The 21,087-nt window shown below is 44.7% G+C and overlaps 1 protein-coding gene across 5 annotated transcripts; it reads left to right on the forward strand.

The window, feature by feature from the left end:
* Positions 1-23: 23 nt before the first annotated feature.
* POLR1E (RNA polymerase I subunit E) lies at positions 24-19,443 on the forward strand. 5 transcript variants are annotated; one of them, XM_083420274.1, is made up of 13 exons: positions 24-415; positions 1,388-1,832; positions 2,677-2,780; positions 5,173-5,249; positions 6,246-6,331; positions 7,588-7,643; positions 8,276-8,420; positions 9,742-9,849; positions 11,121-11,217; positions 12,757-12,890; positions 15,024-15,105; positions 18,419-18,550; positions 19,157-19,443. In XM_083420274.1, the coding sequence occupies exons 2-13, from the start codon at positions 1,769-1,771 to the stop codon at positions 19,302-19,304; spliced, it is 1,233 nt and encodes a 410-aa protein (XP_083276400.1). In that variant the 5' UTR covers positions 24-415; positions 1,388-1,768; the 3' UTR covers positions 19,305-19,443. The 5 variants fall into 5 exon arrangements, with proteins under 5 accessions (XP_083276400.1, XP_083276402.1, XP_083276398.1 ...); XM_083420276.1 differs by having other exon boundaries at positions 24-174; positions 1,647-1,832; XM_083420272.1 differs by having other exon boundaries at positions 58-453; positions 1,647-1,832.
* Positions 19,444-21,087: the final 1,644 nt, after the last annotated feature.

Genomic DNA, 21,087 nt, shown 5'->3' on the forward strand with positions numbered 1-21,087 from the left:
CCGTCCACCGAGTCTCCGCCTTCGCCGAATGGCTGCTCTTTTCTCTCCCCCCCCCCCCCAGCGGATTCCGGGCGGAAGTGACGTCGCTCCCTCAGACGGCAACCCAGAACCCGTTGAACGGCCGAACCGTCGCAACGGCTAGCTGCTACCCATGCTTGGGCTTCGGCCAATGGGGTGGGCGTTCGGTCTGGTTGCGAAAACGGATTGGGAGCACGCGAGGAGAGGGGCGGGATTCCCTCAACAAACGGCTCGGTGATTGGACAGGACGCAGACACAACTTGCTGAGAATTCAGTGCGAAGCGGAGAAAGATTTGGCTCTTGCGCATCCCCGTTGGACTCGCTTTATAATTTGGCGGCTTTTGCGCGTCCACAAACTTCAAAATTAACACTATAAACAGCTAAAGATGTCAGCTGGGTATCCGTGCCTGTTATACTGAGTATATTCTATGCTTGGTATTAGTAATTGTATTAATTTGGTATTGTTACAATGAGGCTATTATTGGATTGTAATTGAAAATTAATAAAAAAAAGTATCAAAAAATTGAGTATATTCTGCCACAACTTGGGTTATTTATACCCTGCCTTTTTAAACACGGACTGGCTGAGATCTGGTCAAATTTCTCCAGGAAAGCGAGCTATTGACATGCAAGATCTGAGGTGCCAACTTCAATAAAATGCCGGGGGGGGGCATTATGCGCCCTCCTGCATAATCGATCACATGTTGCGGTGCATGGACACCATTTGAATGGCATTGCCTATCGACTTTGGGGGGCCCGGCCCCCTCAAATATTTTAGGGGGGGCAAAGGCCTCAAGGAGTTGGCTCCTATGTGCAAGATGGAGTTGATAAAACACTTGTGGCCATCCATTTGCGCATCTGGGTCCAAGAAATCTTCCAGACTCCAAACCTGTTGCTTAAAAGTGACTGCAGTTCCGTTCAGATTAGGCTCAATCCAGGATCACCAGTACTAAAACCTGCAACTAACGGTGCTCCTGTCATGCCTAGATTAAATTTTAGCTTGCCCATCCATCCAAAAAAACACTTTTTCAAGAACCTGTGCTTCCTCCTTGGGATCGGAAGCTGGGACTGAAAGAGAGAGCTGGGTGTCATCTGCTTATTTATGATACACTTACAGCTGTTAAAAAACAAATAATTTTTAGTTTTCCCTGTGGAGGAATATATATGTTTTAAATTCCTTGGTAAATTATAACTGTTTTGCTTCAAGTGGTTTTTGGTCTTTTCCTTGGTCTGGCTTTAAAAGCAACTTATAAAATGTTCTTTATATAATCAGGACTTGAGATGTTTAAAAATCCACGCGGAAAAGCTGAATGCCGCAACACAACCTATAAAATTGATGCAGATTTATATACTTTTACTTATTTTTTCAGCTAGTTATGAGAAGCTGCAAGGGGTACCCCAAACAAGCCAGCTTTTGTATCCATAAGACAGTTTGCTCGTTTTAAAAGCCAATCTTCTCCAAAAACAATGAGGTCCTGGGAATCGAGCAAAGAAGACTGGACGGAAGATCTCAGAATCGAGTCCTGGATCCTCGAGACGGGCTAAGGAACTACACGTGAACGCGATCTCCTTTGGGAAGGGATCTGGAGTCAATTTCTTGCCAGTTCAGTGGCTCTTTCCCGTCTGCAGGTGGCGAGAGAGGCTTAAGTGAGCAGCACAGGCGGAAGAACCTCGAGTCAGATCACTCCTCCTCTTCCTGGACGCTGGAGGAAAATCAACCGGGAGACCCGGGAGTTCTTGCGTGTTTTGCCATGGCAGCCGAGGCCAGGTGGTGCTACCGGGGGGATCCCCAGGAGGAACAGCGCGCTCCGCTCGGTAAGGCCGGGGAGAAGGAGGGAGAAGCCGAAGGCAATGCTCTTGTACCCTCTTCTGCTTCCCACTGCGCAATGATAACTTTTCCGCCTTCCTCTGCTCCACGTGGGAATGTGTAGCCTGGCAGCGTGCAAGACATCTGGCGTGCATTTGCTCGACTCTCGGCGCCCCTAGGGCAGCCGGCAGCTGAGCTTCCCTCCTGGGCAGGTGAAAATGGAGATAGAAAACCGATTGAAAGGATTAGGACCAAGAGTCGCGATTAAGGGTTGCGTTAGCATTGGGCAGGAAAGTTACGAATATGTTCTTACTTGAGTGTGGTTTGGCGTTGACCTTCGATGTTAGTTAAAACAATAGGTATAAGAATGGCAAATCTTGTGTTGTGTTGCCCTTTTATATAATATTATTTATTATATTATATTGATGCTGGTGGTGCTGTGGTCTAAACCATGGAGCCTCTTGGGCTTGCCAGTCAGAAGGTCGTTGGTTCAAATCTGTGCGATGGTGTGATGCTCTGTCCCAGCTCCTGCCAGCATGGCAGTTCGAAAGCATATCAGTGCAAGTAGATAAATAGGTACTGCTGTGGCGGGAAGGTAAACGGCATTTCTGTGCGCCAGAAGCGGTTTAGTCATGCTGGCCACATGACCCGGACAGCTGTCTGTGGACAAACGCTGGCTCCCTTGGCCTGAAAAGCAAGTTGAGCGCTCACCCCACAGTCACCTTTGTGTGGATTTAATCATCCAGGAGTCCTTTACCTTTTTACCTCTTATATTATTATTATTACTGTGTTTCTTCCCCACCCTTTCTCTTACTCTAGACTCATTGGTTTGTTCTCACCATTTGCTTACAGTTCAGTTTACAAATGGGAAGTTGAAGAGTTCAGAAAATATGAATTTTACCTTGTACAGAAACAAAGACACCAATAACCCCAAAAAGAAAAATAAGCGAATGTTGGTAAGTGACATTCCCGTAATACAGGTTCTGTTTTATGTTTCTGTGGAACTGTATATGTTTGTTTGTTTTTTCTTATTATTATGTATATTCTGCTTTTCCTTTATTAAGCTTTCAGAGGTTTATGTAGGGCTGCGGTGGTTTTATCATGAAGCTTTCTTTGTAATAATCTCTTTGGCCGCTGGGAAAGGCCTCAACCATAACATATCTGTTATATTCCAGTGATAGGAAGTTGGGAATTCTGCCCAGGCTGAGATCTGAGATCCTGAAACGCGACTTCATAATACTTTTAAAAAACCACAGCTGTGCTGATGTAGGCCACATCTTAAGATGTGTTAAAAGGAATTGATTCATGTACGCAGACATATCACCATTACTGTGTTATTTGTTTGAACATGGTGGTAAATACATGAGCCTGCAAATCTTAATAGTTGTATAGAAAAGACAGGTTCAGGAGGTACATTTTCTCCCACCATAACAAAGGGTCAATGGGACAAGTTGCAATTTCCAAAAATCTCGTTTTTGACTGATTTTTCCAGCTCACCCATGTCAACGTTCCCTCATTGGGAAAATGCAATTCTCAGGGCAATTTCTAGTATTGTCAGTGGATGTGATGCGACTTCCGCTTCTTCTTCTTCTCTCTGCTGCAGCACTGCACCTCTTCAGTCTGTTGCAGAATACCCTTCAAGGCTTTGGAGCAGATTTTGAGAGTGTGGTGGGAGGAATAAATGAATAAGAATAAAAATGTGCACCCCACCCCCAAGACCATTCCATTTTAACTATCCAACCTCCCAAAATTTCAACACCTCTTGCGAAGGTCTGACCCCTTTCCATTTTAACTGTTTTACAAACACCCTCCATATCTTCTCAAAATCATTCCTCCTGCATCTTCCCCATCTTACCTTAATGGCACATGTTAATTTATCATTAATAGTGATATAAAGGTAAAGGTACCCCTGCCCGTACGGGCCAGTCTTGACAGACTCTAGGGTTGTGCGCCCATCTCACTCAAAGAGGCCGGGGGCCAGCGCTGTCCGAAGACACTTCCGGGTCACGTGGCCAGCGTGACATCGCTGCTCTGGCGAGCCAGAGCCGCACACGGAAACACCGTTTACCCTCCCGCTAGTAAGCGGTCCCTATTTATCTACTTGCACCCGGGAGTGCTTTCGAACTGCTAGGTTGGCAGGCGCTGGGACCGAACGACAGGAGCGCACCCCGCCGCGGGGATTCGAACCACCGACCTTTCGATCGGCAAGCCCTAGGCACTGAGGCTTTTATCCACAGCGCCACCCACGTCCCTCAATAGTGATATCCCACACCTCTTTATACCATTCTTCCACTTTATATTCTGCTTGCCCCTTCCACTTCCTAGCTATCATAATTTGTGCAGCTGTCAATAAATTTGTGAGCAAGTCCTTCATAGCCTGCGAACCTTCCACCCCTTCGTCAATTGATAATAATGCTACCTCTGGAGCGAGGCCTACAAAATCTAAAACCCACAGAAAAATAACAGAGCCTGTGATTGTTTTTTGTGTGGAAGGTGGCTGCCTAAGAAAGGGCCCACGGCATCGGTGGTGCTAAGTACTGGCAGTACTCTTGCCAATGCCATTTTTGTCAAAAATTTAAAGTTTTCTTTAAACAAACTTATTTATTACGTTGACTAAGAGTCAGGGATTGGCAGCCTATGGGTACAACCTGGCTCGCGGAGGGAGAACAGCTGGCTCCATATTGCTACCGCTTTACAGTGCCGGGAAACAAAAGTTGTGTATCTTTCCAGCTAGTCGTCTTTGACTGGACTCAGTAAGCCTCTAGCTGGAAGGAAAGGTGAAATAGGAGAAAATCGTGTGTTTGATTACAGTGGTGCCCCGCAAGACGAATGCCTCGCAAGACGGAAAACCCGCTAGATGAAAGGGTTTTCCGTTTTTCAATGCGCTTCGCAGGACGAATTTCCCTATGGGCTTGCTTCGGAAGACGAAAATGTCTTGCGAGTCTTGAGATTTTTTTCCGCTCCCCATCCCCTTTTTCTAAGCTGCTAAACCGCTAATAGCCTTTTAGCAGCTAATCCGCTAATCCCTTAAGCCTTTAATAGCCGCTAAACCGCTAATAGCGCTAATCTGCTAAGCCGCTAATAGGGTTGCTTCGCAAGACGAAAAAAACCGCTAGACGAAGAGACTCGCGGAACGAATTAATTTCGTCTTGCGAGGCACCACTGTACTGTGCAACCACATGTGTTATCGTTTATTTGGGACTTTGTCGGTCTTGAGGTTAGCAAATCCCCATTCTGAGGTGAAAAAAAATGGAACTTTCAGGAGTATTTAAGCCAGTGTGGAAATCTGCTTTCACCTAGAAAACCTGCACCCAGAACTCACTCTTTCTTTTCTTCCTTCCTGTTTAGAATGCGGAAACAGAAAGACTCTCTTATGTAGGAAATAACTTTAGCACAGGAGCTATGAAAAGCAGGACTCCATGCAGGTATAATTTGTGAAGCTGTCTAAAATGCATGAGTATAGCAGTATGTTTGCTTTCTTTAGACTGTCAGCACGATGCTGGTTGTAAATGTTTGAGATTGTAAGTATGAATTGCTTCAAGATAGCAATCTTTGTTTCTAAACATTTAAATGGAGTGTTTGGAGTCACAAAGACAAATATGTGCTCTGTTTCATAAACTACAGACACCATAGACTATAAAATCAGACAACTGTGCATGTCTTAGAGCATAATACCATAATGATGCTTATATTTATAGTTCCCAGCCCCTTGGTAAATAATAATAATAATAATAAAATTTATTTATACCCCGCCCTCCCCAGCCAAAGCTGGGCTCAGGGCGGCTAACAACAATCAAAATAATCCAACATTCTAAAAACCTTTCATTATAAAAATTAATTAAAATCAAATTGATGGCAATAACCAGTGGAAGTGACAAATTTAAAAAGCCTTGCAAGTTTAGGCACCACTTTAGATTATTATTCAATAGTTTCCTTTATTGCTTCTTGTGGGTTGGTTTGTTTATTGGCTAATTGCCTGTTTCATTATTCTGTCTGCAACATTTATATGCTGCCTTTCTGCCAATGCATTGATTGAAGGTGGTTCACAGTTCAAAATAATGGCTTTTAATGCAATGGTTGCAATACAAAAGGGAGCAGGGACAAGGAGGAAGATGAAAGTAAGTAAAGCTGTAGTCACTCTAAGAGGCAGCCGAGGGATGGGAAGAACCAAATAATAATTTTAGCCAGCCTTTTGCCAAAGAAACGGGTCATAAGGAGGCTTACAGTACAGTGATTTCAAGTAAGAAATACTATTCTTACATAGACACAAAAACCGCTAAAATAATAAGTCTGGCTAACTGCTACAATTGCTGTAGAAAACAAAAGATGTCCTCCCTATGCAATGTGCTAGCTATTACTAAACTAGGAAAAAATAGTACAGCCAGTTAGCTTTTGAGATTAAATATTATCTCTTCCATTAGATACTTTGTTGGTGTATTAGACAAGAACTCTGGACAAATGGAAGTCTATAATGCAGAGTTATTCAACATGCAGCCATTGATTTCAGGTGGGTAAAATATGCTTCTTCATATTTATAGTGGATTTGAGGGGCACTGCTTATATTCCTGGTGGCCTGTACTAACACAGAGTCAGGTACAGTGGTACCTCGCAAGACGAATGCCTCGGAAGACAAAAAACTCACAAGACGAAAGAGTTTTTCGTTTTCTGAGTTGCTTCGCAAGACAAATTTCCCTAAGGGCTTGCTTCGCAAGACGAAAACGTCTTGCGCCTTTTTTTAAAAACCGTCAATGCATTCCTATGGGAAACCGTCAATACACGGTGGTGCTTCACAAGACGAAAAAACTCACAGAACGAATTAATTTCGTCTTGCGAGGCACCACTGTAATTGACTGAATGTTGTCTAGGTTGCATTTTGATTGCGGTTCTCAAACAAAAACTTGGGGCTTTCTAAGAAGCAAGCTGCATCATCACCCCAACTGTATGACACACTCCTTGCCAGATTGTTCTGGCTTGAACACTGTTGCGTGTTAAAAATAAAAACCTAGCCTGTCAGGGAGAAAGGCTAGTAAGGAATATGTCTCGCTCATATGCGACTTTTCTGTGCGCAGGATTCCTTTAATATGAAGAGACATTCAAGTATGTGATTTCCCCCTCCCCCTTCAGTACAGTGGTACTTCAGGTTACATACACTTCAGGTTACAGACTCCGCTAACCCAGAAATAGTGCTTCAGGTTAAGAACTTTGCACTCATTATAATGCACATCAATCTCTGACTTTTGTCTTCTGGGTTTCTGGGGGTTTTCCTGTTGTTATTCTGTCTCTCACAGCTACAATAAAGCTACCATTAAAATTATGGACTGGTCAATTCTTCATCAGAGGGCAAACGGGCACATTTAGCAGAGGATCAAATACTTTCCCCCCCTCACTGTGCCTGCCAATTCTACAATTCTATGATTTGGGAGGATATTAAAACATGCACTTCCTAATCCTGGTTACGTACATGCTTTTTTTGGAAAGTTTAAGTTGGTTCTTGGCAGCACTTTAGAGCCCCTTATTGGCCAAAGAGAACATGGTGACCTCACTGACCTGATTGGCAGCGCAAAGAGATCCTACAGGAAAGCCATTTCGATGAGAGGACCTGTAGCAACAGCTTCATTGTGCTTCGTGGTGTTGTAATGTAGATGCTTTCATTTCCCCATGATTCAAGTTCCCTTTGGTGGGGATCATGGCCAGACTGACTTTGAGGGCTGTCGGTCGGTCCTGATTTTGCTAAATTGTTCTCCGTCTCTTTTCTTTTAACAGATGGTGTAGCTGATGATGACCTGTCAGAATATTTGACTAAATCCTATCGAGAGAAGGTACCAGTTACAAAGTTGTCTGTGGACAAATGCCACCTCCCTTGGCCTGAAAGCGAGATGAGTGTCACAACCCTATAGTCACCTTTGACTGGACGTAATCGTCCAGCAGTCCTTTACCTTTACCAGATAGACTCATGGGTTCCTATAAAAGTATGCGAATGACCTCTCATTCCTACTTTTGCCCTCACACAGGGTCTTCCTGGAGTGTTTAACTGCCATTAATTTCACAGTTTTTGATTCTAGCAATAGAATCTCAATAGAATCTCTGGCAGTAGTATACATCTGCTCATAGTTTAATGGTTTGTTTTGCCGTGGATTATTGCTTCAGCAATGTTTCTAGAAATCACTACATAACAAGCTGTTTTTATGTTGCTGAATCTAAAAAGGTGACCCAGCTGTAACTGGGAAGAGAATGGGTATGTTTTGTTTAAACAGTGTTTGCCAGATAATTTGGAATAATTTAACTCCCTGGTTGCCGTCTCATAATTCCAATGCCTTCAATAGGTTTGAAATACAAAACTTATTATTAGCACCTTATTAGCTGCCCCCAAAGTGAGGTTGCCTTGTGACTTATTCCAGTGAGAATTGACTTCTGGCGTTGGTGCAGCAATTTCTCGATTATGCATTTGCAGATAGATATGTGCATTGAAGCCTTTGGAACCAACAAGCAGAGAAGAGCCCTGAATTCTCGGAGGATGAATGAAGTTGGCAAGGAGGTGTTGAATAAGGCTGTAACCAAAGCGGCAGAAGACATTATAGAGACAAAGGGGGTTGCTGGTAAGTAACGACAGCTTTGGAGAAGAAAAATTGGAGCACCAAGCCTGTCTTAATAGATTTCCCAGAGTCCATTTCGGTCTCTGAACTTATATATTTGATCTATTAACAGACATGGTTTACAAGAAGAAAAAAGCAGAGTGCATAGTCGAAGCACACAGATAATACAGTCAATGCAGTTCTGATTATTTACGTTAAGAAAAAACCAAATCTGTATTAACCGTATCCATAACTATATGACAAAAATCAAAGGAAATTATTAGGCAGCATAAAAATGTTCACACAACCACTTTCATAGCATCTCTTTCACCACCCATGCAAATAATAATAATAATAATAATAATAATAATAATAATAATAATTTATTTATACCCCCACCCATCTGGCTGGGTTTCCTCAGCCACACTGGGTGGCTCCCAACAGAATATTAACAACACAACAAAACATCAAACATTAAAAACTTCCCTAAACAGGGCTGCCTTTGGATGTCTTCTGATGAGAGGGCATTTCACAGGGCGGGCACCACTACCAAGAAGGCCCTCTGCCTGGTTCCCTGTAGCTTCACTTCTCACAGTGAGGGAATTGCCAGAAGGCCCTTGGCACTGGACCTCAGTGTCCGGGCTGAACGATTGGGGTGGAGACACTCCTTCAGATATACTGGGCTGAGGCCATTTAGGGCTTTAAAGGTCAGCACAAATACTTTGAATTGTGCTCAGAAACATACTGGGAGCCAGTGTAGGTCTTTCAGGACCGGTGTTATATGGTCTCAGCAGCCACTCCCAGTCACCAGTCTAGCTGCCACATTCTGGATTAATTGCAGTTTCTGGGTCACCTTCAAAGGTTGCAGTTTCTGGGTCACCTTCAAAGGTAACCCCACGTAGAGCACTTTGCAGTAGTCCAAGCGGGAGATAACCAGAGCATGCACCACTCTGGCAAGACAGTCTGCCTGCCTATCAGATGGAGCTAGTAGAGAGCTGCCCTGGACACAGAATTGACCTGCACCTTCTTGGACAGCTGGGAGTCCAAAATGTCTCCCAGGCTGCGCACCTGGTCTTTCAGTGGCACAGTTACCCCATTCCCCATTCAGGACCAGGGACTCCTCCACACATCATCATCATCATTATTATTATTTTTATTTTATTCATACCCTGCCCAATCAACCACTCATACCCAAATTGCTCATGGTCACCAGAACTACAGGCTGCATGCTCACATTAGTTGGGAGCCAATGCATTGGCAGACCACGGTGGCTGTTGCAGCTATTGCATTTTGGTGTTGCATATTCTCCCTGCTTCTCGGGATAACATTCCGTTTGCCTTCATAGCTTTGGTCAGCGATGCGGCAGAGGGTGATAAGGCCGATGTCTCTCTCGTTCTTCCCCCATGCCACGAAGATGCTGGCAGACCAGAGGATGTCTACAGGCTCGAGGACAGTATCCTTTATAAGCTTGCGTTGCAATGTGGGCAGAACCCAACCTTAATGTAAAGGAATAGGCTTCAGTGTCACGGGGCAGGAGAAGAGAAAGTGTGTATTCCTAGTTCAACCACAGATGGCTCATTAGCGTGTTGGATCTCTTTGGGCGTGATAAGAAAGAGCGGACTAATGTGTTGGGGATTTCAGAAGCTCAGTTTTAGTGGGAAATAGTACGATGGTAGCATTGAACTAATGTGTAGGCTAGAGATTTGGGCACTCGTGAAGTCTGATCACAAATAAGCTTAACCATTGTAAGAAAGGAAGCATTTTTCTCCTTACTGAAATGGTATCCTTGGAGGAATCCTGCCTTGGTCTGGCAGGTTGAAGGTTCTCTCAGCTTCCATAAAACAGATCTGCCCCAGATTTCACTGTTCCATAATCATGACTGATGACAGTGATTGGATAGTGAAGTGACCCCCCCCCCAAATATATAGATTTATTGTGTGAGAGAGTGTTGAGAATCCCCGTACCTGGCTAGATTGCTCTGTCTTTTCATAAATCTTGAAGTGATGCTATAGCTGAAACTGGTTCTTTGAGGGATGAGGGCTAGATTCTGGTAAAAATAAATGACCCTGAGACATTAGCTCAAAATCAGAAATATACTGGAGTTCACTCATGGTTGTGCTATAATCTGCTTTGCTATACAGTCAGTCAGTTTTATTGCACGTAGCCAAAGGCTGCCGCAATGTACACAGGATCATCCAACAATTAAAAGAAAATATACTGGATTGGTACAGTCGTACCTTGGTTGGCGAACGGAATCTGTTCCGGAAGTCCGTTCGACTTCCAAAACGTTGGCAAACCAAGGCACGGCTTCTGACTGCCTGATTCACCCCAGAAAAAATGCCGACAGCCGAAACAGACGTTCGACTTCCAAAAAACGTTCGCAAACCGGAACACTTCCGGGTTTGTGGCGTTTGGGAGCCAAAATGTCCGAGCACCAAGGCGTTCAACAACCAAGGTACGACTGTAATAGAATACTTAGAAAGCATTTTTCTTTTTCATTTCCCCACTAATTAGAAAGTTCTCCTACATGTGCCTAGCTGAAATGAATGGGGGTGGTGCAGTCCTGATGGGCTGGCTGCCATTCTTAATGGCGTCCCACCTCACGTCACTTTGCCTCATGGTAGGGCTGCCTCTGGGAACTAAACCTCAGTTAGCATTTGGAGGGCCCTAGGAAGTCATCAGAAGCCAGCTGTGTTGTTGTTGTTTTTCTGAAAAAGGCTCTAGTTATTCCACCTGCTGAGTACGAGGCGCTTGAGGCTCCTGCTGCAGCTTTCATGAATGTAACCTCAGAAGAAATCCTCAAAATGGCAGAAGAGAAAAGGTATGGGCAGTCTTAACGTTTTGCTGAGGAAAGGGAGTATTGAAATACTGCCTTGGGCTAACCAAAGAAGAGTGGCAGCTTAAGTTGACAGAATATGTGCAGCTTGCAGACTTAACGTATAGAATAAGAGAACAAGAAGAACATACATTTAAAGAAGACTGGAAAATGTTTACTGAATATATGGGTGAAAACTGTGTACAGCTGAAAATGCTGGCAGAATTAAGATAAATTCACCAGGGTAGATAAGTTTTGATGGATGTAATAATGGAATACTGAATGGTTTCGTTTATGTTAAATATGCAGGGATTTATGATATGCAAAATGAACAGTGGAAAGAGAAGAAGGGAAGTCATTGATGTTTTAAGGTTGTTTAAATGAATATTCTAAATTGTAAAACAGAATCTAATAAAAATTACGGACAGAGAGAGAGAGGGGGCGGTATATGTCAGGGAACTGCCATCAGTGCCAGAGGGAGAGAGCAAAATCCAGAGGGATTCCGGAGAGCGTCCCGGGATTGGGAGAGGCAGCCCATCTTCTGGGGAAGAGAATCAGCGTAGCACCAGTGGAGAAGGGGAGCAGATGGGGGAAGCGGCGAGGCGGTCCCATGACTCCTTGCCTGGGACCAGCGGGGAGAGTAGAGGTCCTCCGCTGCCTACACCCTCCTTGCGCAGAAGGCTTCTGCGCAGGGAGAGTAGGAGGAGACTAGGCGTCAAAGAGCTTCTTTGCTGGAAGAAGTTTAAGAAACGCCCACTGACGGATTCTGCCGGCGATTGAGACAGCCACGGGTGAGTGGCTGTGTGGACAGGAAAGGTTCACTCAGGCAACCCAGCCAGGTGTTTGCACCGGCTTACGCACGAGCAACCCCTAGAACCATTACAGCATATTTTCCTTTTCTCCGCCTCCTAGTGTGGGTTTATGGCAAAATTGTCATGCCATGCTACTGTAGGCTTTCAGAATAGTTAGGGAATTTTTTACTCTTTAATCAAGGTGTGTTATGTATTGTAATTTGCTACCTACTTAGACTGTAACTTTGCTGTCTAAAGCAGCATTTTTATATATTCTGTCCCTCCTATTTTCTGTAATAAACCAAAAGAAAAGAAAAAGGAATTGGGAATAGCCTGGTGGGAGCTGAGCGGCATAGCGGGATGAGGAACGCTATACAGGAGGGCATGATTACAACGGTACAATGAGCTGGATATCCATCCAGCTTCTTAAATCTGTGTTCCTTAGTCCTAATTATAGAGGGTGCCAGGGCATAACAGTAGGTTTCACAGAACAGGAAATGTTGTCCAAAGTAAATTCTAATTGGAGTATACCCATTGAAATTAATAAGAAGTTCATTTCTTTCAATGGATCTACTCTGAAAAGGACTAACATTGGACACAACCCAATATATTTGTATTAACAGGGCATCTTCTGTTGTAAGACTATGCTTGCTTTCAAATCACACAGAATTCTGTTAATTTGCAGTAGCTGGAGAAGCTACTTCTGCTGCCAGATGCACTTTGGCCTAATGACAGCCTCTTCTGTCTTCCCTAGATACTGCTCCTTTGTCCTGGATGAACTTAAGACCATGCCTCTGGATGAGAAGAGGCGTGATCACAAGGCTCGATGTCTTTGGTTTTTGGATTGTCTTGTCAAGCTGAGCTCGCAAAGGGTAGTTAAAAAGAAATGTAAGATTTTCCTCCTTGCACCTCTTACTTACCTGAAAGATAATCGATTCATGTCACCTGTAATCCTTTTAACCCACTTGGCTTTCGATTCATTGAGAACCACACCTCATCTGCAGAGGTGCCATGGGCAGTGTGAAAAAATCTCTTTGCCGTCACGTATCGCATGCTCTTTTGACATGTTTGGCAGCTACTTATACAGTGGTACCTTGGTTCTCAAACTTAATCTGTTCTGGAAGTCCATTCCAAAACCAAAGCATTCCAAAACCAAGGTGTGCTTTCCCATAGAAAGTAATGCAAACAGATTAATCCGTTTCAGACTTTTAAAAACAACCCCTAAAGCAGCAATTTAACATGAATTTTGCCATCTAACGAGACCATTGATCCATAAAATGTAAGCAAATATACTGTACTATAAAATAAATAAAACAGTATTGTAGATCAGGCATATCCAACTTCCCCCGAGGGGCTGGGGTGGGTGCAGGGGGGGCGGGCAGGCAGCTCTCCCCCACAAGCCAGCGCGCGATCTCTCCTCAAACCAGCTGGGCTGTGGAGCTCTACCAGGGGACGTTTTCCCCCTCTCCCCATCCCAATCAGTGCGCACAGTCACAAAAACAAATTAACCCCCCAAAAAGCCTCGAAAACAAAATAGCAAAAAAATAAATAGCAAAAACAAAAGCTCCAAATATCACCTCAGAACACTGCAATTACAATGGGGGGTGGGACGCAAATTAGCAGTGCAACAGTAAAGACGGAAAGGGAAGCCTTCAATTGCAATAGGGACCCCTGACCATTAGGTCCAGTCGTGGCCGACTCTGGGGTTGCGGCGCTCATCTCGCTTTATTGGCCGAGGGAGCCGGTGTACAGCTTCCGGGTCATGTGGCCAGCATGACTAAGCCGCTTCTGGCAAACCAGAGCAGCGCACGGAAACGCCGTTTACCTTCCCGCCGGAGCGGTACCTATTTATCTACTTTAGAACTGCTAGGTTGGCAGGAGCAGGGACCGAGCAACAGGAGCTCACCCCGTCACGGGGATTCGAACTGTCAACCTTCCGATCGGCAAGTCCTAGGCTCTGTGGTTTAACCCACAGCACCACCCGCGTCCCATTTCAATTGCAATGGGGGGACGCAAATTAGCATTGCAACAGTAAAGACGGAAGCTCGGGACTCAAAACAGAGCATGTTCCGCTTCCAAGGCAAAGTTTGCAAATCGGAACACCTACTTCCAGATTTGTAGCCTTCAAATTCTAAGTTGCTTGTGAACTAAGCTGTTCAAAAACCGAGGTACCACTGTATCGACTGTGCAGTATACAAAATATGATTTTTTCTGTTCATTTGTGCACATACAATATCTGGCAAATAAGCGCAATGGCCTGTGACCAGTTCACGTTGACTGCAATATGTCCACAGTGTTTCACAACATAAAGGTAATGAAGCTATTGTGGATTTTAAAATGGTAATTTAAGCCTACAGGACGTTCTGTGGTGCAAAGATTTAAGGAGATATCTTTGAGCAGGTCTTGGAAGCATGTGGACAACACGCAGATGTAGAGAGATTGAGCTTCTGCTCTTGAGGAGACCCAGCTGATCTTTCTGGAAACTTGGCAGGGTGGGAATTTTTGCAACCTGCATGAGTTTTATGCAAGTTAAGCTTGTTTTGTATGGTTTAATCTGCTAATCAAGGGGAGGAGCAACCACGCCATGAACCTACAAAGCTCTCTTCTGGCTCTCTTCTGTTTTCAGATTTATACTTTCAGCTGGAAGGACGAATGTCTTGCTTTTTTAAAAAAAATTATTAGAAACTTAAACAAAACATATTATCCAAAAACATCACATCCTTAATTTCCCCCCATTTTCCTCCCTCCCATAACCCCCCCCCCGACATCCCTCAGTTCCAATCTTTGCTTTATGAACATCTGGAGGGTGCAGGTGTCTTGCTTTTTTAAAATGGAAGCTGAGATTTTTCTGGATGTTGCGTTGTATGCCCAACAGCTCATTCTGTCATTTTTATGTGCATGCTCAACTCTGCAGTGAGCACTGCCGGGTTGTACCTTGCAGTATTTGTATATACAATATATATGCCATATATCCAGATAAAGTGGAGGGGTGAACTAACTTTACAATGCTTCTTGTTCTAGTTGCACTGGGACCCGATTGTCCACACATTGTCAGCAACCAACTTGTGAAAAACTTTACAGCACTATCCTTTGGCAACGGCAGGTAAAACATGCTGCTTTGCTCTTATGTCTCAATTTTTTTATTATTATTTTTCCCCCCTTTTAAAAAAATTAACATATTTATTGAAAGTTCAAAAAGTGCATAACTATGTGCACCAAACATGGTGAGGCGCAAACAAAGAGAAAACGAAAAACAGAACCCGTGTAGAAGGTAAAACAAAGGGGGGAGGTGAGGAACCTAAAATTGTATATTTTACAAGGTGGTTGTTGTACTTCACCAGATCTTAACCTATTACAGTATTTGTAGGAATGGATTCCAAATATCATTGAATTTGTCCATGGCAAGTCTGTGTTTATATGCAAGTTGTTCATATGTTGCGAGTTTGTATAAATCTTCAATCCTATCGTAGAAGGGAGCCACATTTTTATTTTTCCAATTCATCAGTATCAGCCTTTTTGCTGTGGTAAGGGCACAGAGAGTCCACTCATATTGTCCTTTCGTAAGGTCCATGTGCTGGGTATATAATTCAAGAGGATACGTTGCTCTTTAAATGTAAGGTTGTTCTGTACAGTTCTGTTGGTGGTTTCAGTTACCTTCTGCCAAAAATCTTTCAATATAGAACAATGGAAAAACATAAGCCTTTGAGAAGCATTATCCCTATTGAATCGCCAACAGTTAGATACCTGAAAGGTAACTGTAAAGGACCCCTGACAGTTCACTCCAGTCATGAACGACTCTGGGGTTGCGGCGCTCATCTTGCTTTACTGGCCAAGGGAGCTGACATTTGTCTGCAGACAGTTTTTCCGGGTCATGTGGCCAGCATGACTAAGCCGCATCTGGTGAAACCAGAGCAGCGCATGGAAATGCCATTTACCTTCCCGCCAGAGCGGTACCCATTTATGTACTTGCTCTTTGACGTGCTTTCGAACTGCTATGTTGGCAGGAGCTGGGACCGAGCAATGGGAGCTCACCCCGTTATGGGGATTCGAACCGCCGACCTTCTGATCGGCAAGCCCTAGAGGCTCAGTGGTTTAGACCACAGCGCCACCCGCATCCTTCTTAGATACCTTAGATAGCCCTTTTTTAAACAAATGTAATGGGGTCCAGTATATTCTAAATACTGTTTTGTTGTTGTATGAGCCTCAATTTAAGATCCAGAGACACCCTTGTTATATCAGTTAAAACAGTTTCCCATTCTGGTTTCTCTTCAGATCGTATAAATCTTTCGCCTTGTACGTCTATCAAAACTTGTAGATCTTAATTTGAACTTGCTAGGCTTTAGTCACTCGCTAAGCCGGGGTTTTGCAGTACCCTAACACAACAAGGACCAAACACCTCTTTCCAGGAGAGTGTGTGTATGTTCTTCCTTCCCAGTTCATTTCAGCTGTATACAGCAATATAGTTCGGTGGTGGTGGGGTATTTATTCCTAAATTCCTTGTCTGATGAGCCTCGCCAGCTCGGGGAACACCTAACAATGTTCCTTCAGGTGATCTCTGCAGTTGAGCTAGAATACAGTGGTGCCTCGCAAGACGAAAAGAATCAGTTCCGCGAGTCTTTTCGTCTTGCAGTTTTTTCGTCTTGCGAAGCAAGCCCATTGACGGAGTAGCGCTATTAGCGCTATTGGCACTTTAAGGGCTAAAAACGGCTTTTTAAGCCTTGGGGGATTAGTGGTTTTGCTGTTAAAATGCTTTTAGCAGCTTAGCGATTCAATATAAGGGGTTTTGGAGCAAAAAAAAAAAAGTCAAATTTTTTTGTCAATTTTCGTCTTGCGAAGCAAGCCCATAGGGAAATTCGTCTTGCGAAGCGCCTCTGCAGACGGAAAACCCTTTCGTCTTGCGGGTTTTCCGTCTTGCGAGGCATTCGTCTTGCGGGGCACCACTGTATAAGGTTTCAGGCAATATCTGAGGCACCCTGGACTCAAGTTGCTCTGGGCTTTGTAAATCAATAGAAGGACTTTAACCTGGCTCTGTAGTAGATGGACAGCAAGTACAGCTTTTTTTTAAAAAAAAATGGTACCATGTGTTCTCGGCCAAATGTCTGCAGTCTGCAGCAGCTGGAGTTTCTGAACCAGACCCAAGGGCAGCCCCACATAGAGCTCAATACAGTAGTCCAGCCTCGAAGGTTTCCAATGCATGGGCTATCTCTGTCTAGGAATGGCTGTAGCTGGTGAACCAAGATGAAGCTGGCAGAAGGCAAACGTGTATCTATTTAGTGTGCTTCCGGTTAGTCGTGGGGAGTAAATGATCCGCAGGGTGCAGAAGATCTACTCCCTGACCTGTGGAAATCTTAAGCATCCCCTCCTGGCTTCAGAGATCTCACCACACATTGGCTGCATCCTTTGGAGTCTGGGTCTTGCTATTTTTAGAAAAAAGGAAAGGAAGGAAGTACTCCAGAAGCTAAATTCTGCACCCGACGAATGCTATGAATCATCAGATATACCTTGCTCTGGTTCATACAAAGCGTAACTTGCTGCTTATCTTAAAATACCGCCCTGGTAACAAGCACCACTTTCCCGCAAGCCATAGAATCATAGAATCATAGAGTTGGAAGAGACCACAAGGGCCATTGAGTCCAACCCCCTGCCAAGCAGGAAACACCATCAGAGCACTCCTGACATATGGTTGTCAAGCCTCTGCTTAAAGACCTCCAAAGAAGGAGACTCCACCACACTCCTTGGCAGCAAATTCCACTGCCGAACAGCTCTTACTGTCAGGAAGTTCTTCCGAATGTTTAGGTGGAATCTTCTTTCTTGTAGTTTGGATCCATTGCTCCGTGTCCGCTTCTCTGGAGCAGCAGAAAACAACCTTTCTCCCTCCTCTATGTGACATCCTTTTATATATTTGAACATGGCTATCATATCACCCCTTAACCTCCTCTTCTGCAGGGTAAACATGCCCAGCTCCCTTAGCCGTTTCTCATAAGGCATCGTTTCCAGGCCTTTGACCATTTTGGTTGCCCTCCTCTGGACACGTTCCTGTTTGTCAGTGTCCTTCTTGAACTGTGGTGCCCAGAACTGGACACAGTACTCCAGGTGAGGTCTGACCAGAGCAGAATACAGTGGCACTATTACTTCCCTTGATCTAGATGCTATACTCCTATTGATGCAGCCCAGCATTGTGGGCCAAGATTTCACACTTCAGGACAAAGCATAGAGCAAATGAAGTAAAGGAGTAAAAACTGCTGAACATTTATGCAAAATGGGGGAAATGATTCAAATTTGCAGCTGCAGAATTCATCTTTCATCCCGGAATTTAAATTTTTTTTATGGTGAAGGTCTTCTGTTTGTTCTGATTGTGGGTTGGCCTGTAGGGCGTACACTGCCCTGATTCACCCTCTCCTCTTTTGGTGTCTTAGGCTACAGAATCAAGTTTCTGCTTCCATGAAAGTGAAGATTACGGCCTATGCCATAGCGCTGGCTTTGCATATTAACAACTTCCAAACAGACCTGACAGTGTTACAGCGGGACCTGAAAATGCGGGATTCCAGGTGAGAATAACCTTGACTGTACTCATGCGAATCCGTCATGGCTTTCTGTAGCATCTCCAGTGCTTCCTGAAGAACCTTAAAACACTCTCTTTCCACACCCCACCATGGATTTCAGTGTTGGTCTGAAGGCCTATTATCTTCTGATCCAGATAAGGGGATTTTTTAAAAATTTGAAGATTTTATCAGAGTTATCAGCCAAAAGTGTCTCTCTCCGAACAGCTTACGAAGATCCGGGTGGCTCTGTGATCTAAACCACTGAGCATTCTTGGGCTTGCCGATCAGAAGGTCGGCGGTTCGAATCTGTGTGATGGAGTGAGCTCCCGTTTCTCTGTCCCAGCTCCTGCCAACCTAGCAGTTCGAAAGCATGCCAGTGCAAGTAGATAAATAGGTACCGCTACAGCAGGAAGGTAAACAGCATTTCCATGCGCTCTGGCTTCCGTCACAGTGTCCCGTTGCACCAGAAACAGGGGAAGGATAAGTTACCCCTTCTTTCTGTTGCTGGGTGTTTGGCCTTAGAGACAAGGCTAACAAACAATGTGAAGATGGTGGAACACAAATATGAGTACATCTGTCTCTTTACATGCATATTTTATTTTCTCCTGTCAGGATACTCGACATTGCCAAGGCAATGAGGCTGAAGATCTCCAAAAGCAAAAGCCTCTCTGGATTGGATGAACACAAACTGGGGACACTGTCTCTGCCCTTGCCTGTGTACAAAATGCCATCAGGCGGAAGGAAACGCAAGGCGAACTAAATGGCGACTGTCACTCTTTGTCGAGCCCTGACTGTTCTCCAGTGTCACACCAGGCTGAAGGAATGAATTGGTCTTCCAGTTGTTGCAGCTGAGCACCTTCTTGAACTGGACAAGGCCTTAATAAAGGATTAGACCGACATCTGCTCTTGTAGAGTGAGTTGTAGTCCAACAACAGCTCAGGACCCAAGTTTGACAAACACTGCCAACTTGCAGCACTCAAGATTCTCTTGGCCCAGGAGTAGGGAGTGGGGGAAGCTGTACAGTGGTACCTCGGGTTACATACGCTTCAGGTTACGGACGCTTCAGGTTACAGACTCCGCTAACCCAGAAATCGTGCTTCAGGTTAAGAACTTTGGTTTAGGATGAGAACAGAAATCGGGCTCCAGCGGCATGGCATCAGCAGGAGGCCCCATTAGCTAAAGTGGTGCTTCAGGTTAAGAACAGTTTCAGGTTAAGAACGGACCTCTGGAACGAATTAAGTACTTAACCTCTGAGGTACCACTGTATACCCCAACTGTAGCTGGAAGGCCAGGAATTAATCCTTCCCTGTCCTAGACCCCGGTCAGTCTTTTGCCATCACTTTAGCCTTTTCCACACTATACCCCAGGCTCCTATCCACCCCACTCGTGGTGCTTATAGAGGCGCTCTCCTATCCCCTAGACCATGCTTTCCCACCTCATCATCTCACATAGTTGGGACTCTATACCAAAACATCCTTGTACCCATGGACCTCTGTTCCACTCCCTCCCAGAGCTAACTTCTATAAGGTCATGCTTTCTGGTACTCTAACAAAGGTACCTGCTATATGCAAGTAGATCTGAGAAGTCTTATTTTTCTGTTGTATGCGAGTCTCTGAAAAGAATAGCTATCCGTTTCCCAGGCAGAGAAATGAGAAGCATCAGCATGCGTCACTCCACTGCTGTTATTAATCATGTCACAAACGGCGGATGATGCTATCCTCCCACTGACTGTGGAAGCTGTTCACCGTATGATGAATGTGGGTGTGCCTGGCTGTGTTTTGCTGCTGGCGTTTCGACAACCGTTTTCTGCTATTATGCTGCAAAACTTTTAACAGCAAAGACCTTTAAAAAAATCAACTTCGTTGTCATTTCTCCCTCTTGTATCCTGCTTCCCACTGTTTTGAATGGAGCGGATGGAACAGCGTGTTTCAGGCCCTCTGTGTGCCCACCCTTTATTCCAGGGAGGCAAATTGCAACAAACCAGGCTGCAATGCTTTTGATGTAGAAGCAGCCATCAAACTGTAATCAGAAGTGGTCTTGGTGGCCCTCTGCACAAACAGCCACCCTTGTCACACATAAACGGAGATACATGTGCCTGTTGTATATGAGCAGAAGAGCATTGCAGGATCAGGCCCAAGGCTCATCTAGTCTAGTGTGCTGTTCTCAAAGGTGGGAAGCCGACAAACAGAACCTGAGTACAGTGGCACCCTCCCCACCTGCAATTCCCAACAATTGGTACTTATTTGCTCTCGATAACACTGGAAGCAAAACATAGTCGTCCTGTCAAAGAGCGAGCCAGCAGTAAATCACACCGTTCAAGTTGGAGTTAACCCTTTATTAGTAAAACTGATCTTCACAGACTTGGCCGAGCATCAGGCCTAATGAGCCCAACAGCTCATCCCCGGTAGGTCTTGCCCCATGGATCAGTTGCCAAGACCGAAGGCCCACAGCCACCCTCAGTCCCCTTCTCTCCAGGGCTTTTCCCAAGCAATCGGAGATTGCACCTATGTGAAGCCACCCTCTCCTCTGCCCTTTCCATGCCT

The sequence above is a fragment of the Podarcis tiliguerta genome, assembly GCF_965153285.1.
Source record: "Podarcis tiliguerta genome assembly, chromosome: 17".
NCBI classification, from domain to species: Eukaryota; Metazoa; Chordata; class Lepidosauria; order Squamata; family Lacertidae; genus Podarcis; species Podarcis tiliguerta.

What these genes read in the sequence shown, in the direction of transcription:
- POLR1E (XM_083420272.1), top strand. An exon ending in AGAAAAATAAGCGAATGTTG is followed by an intron (nt 2,781 to 5,172) that starts GTAAGTGACATT and finishes CTTCCTGTTTAG; the next exon opens with AATGCGGAAACAGAAAGACT. An exon ending in AGAGACAAAGGGGGTTGCTG is followed by an intron (nt 8,421 to 9,741) that starts GTAAGTAACGAC and finishes TTGCCTTCATAG; the next exon opens with CTTTGGTCAGCGATGCGGCA.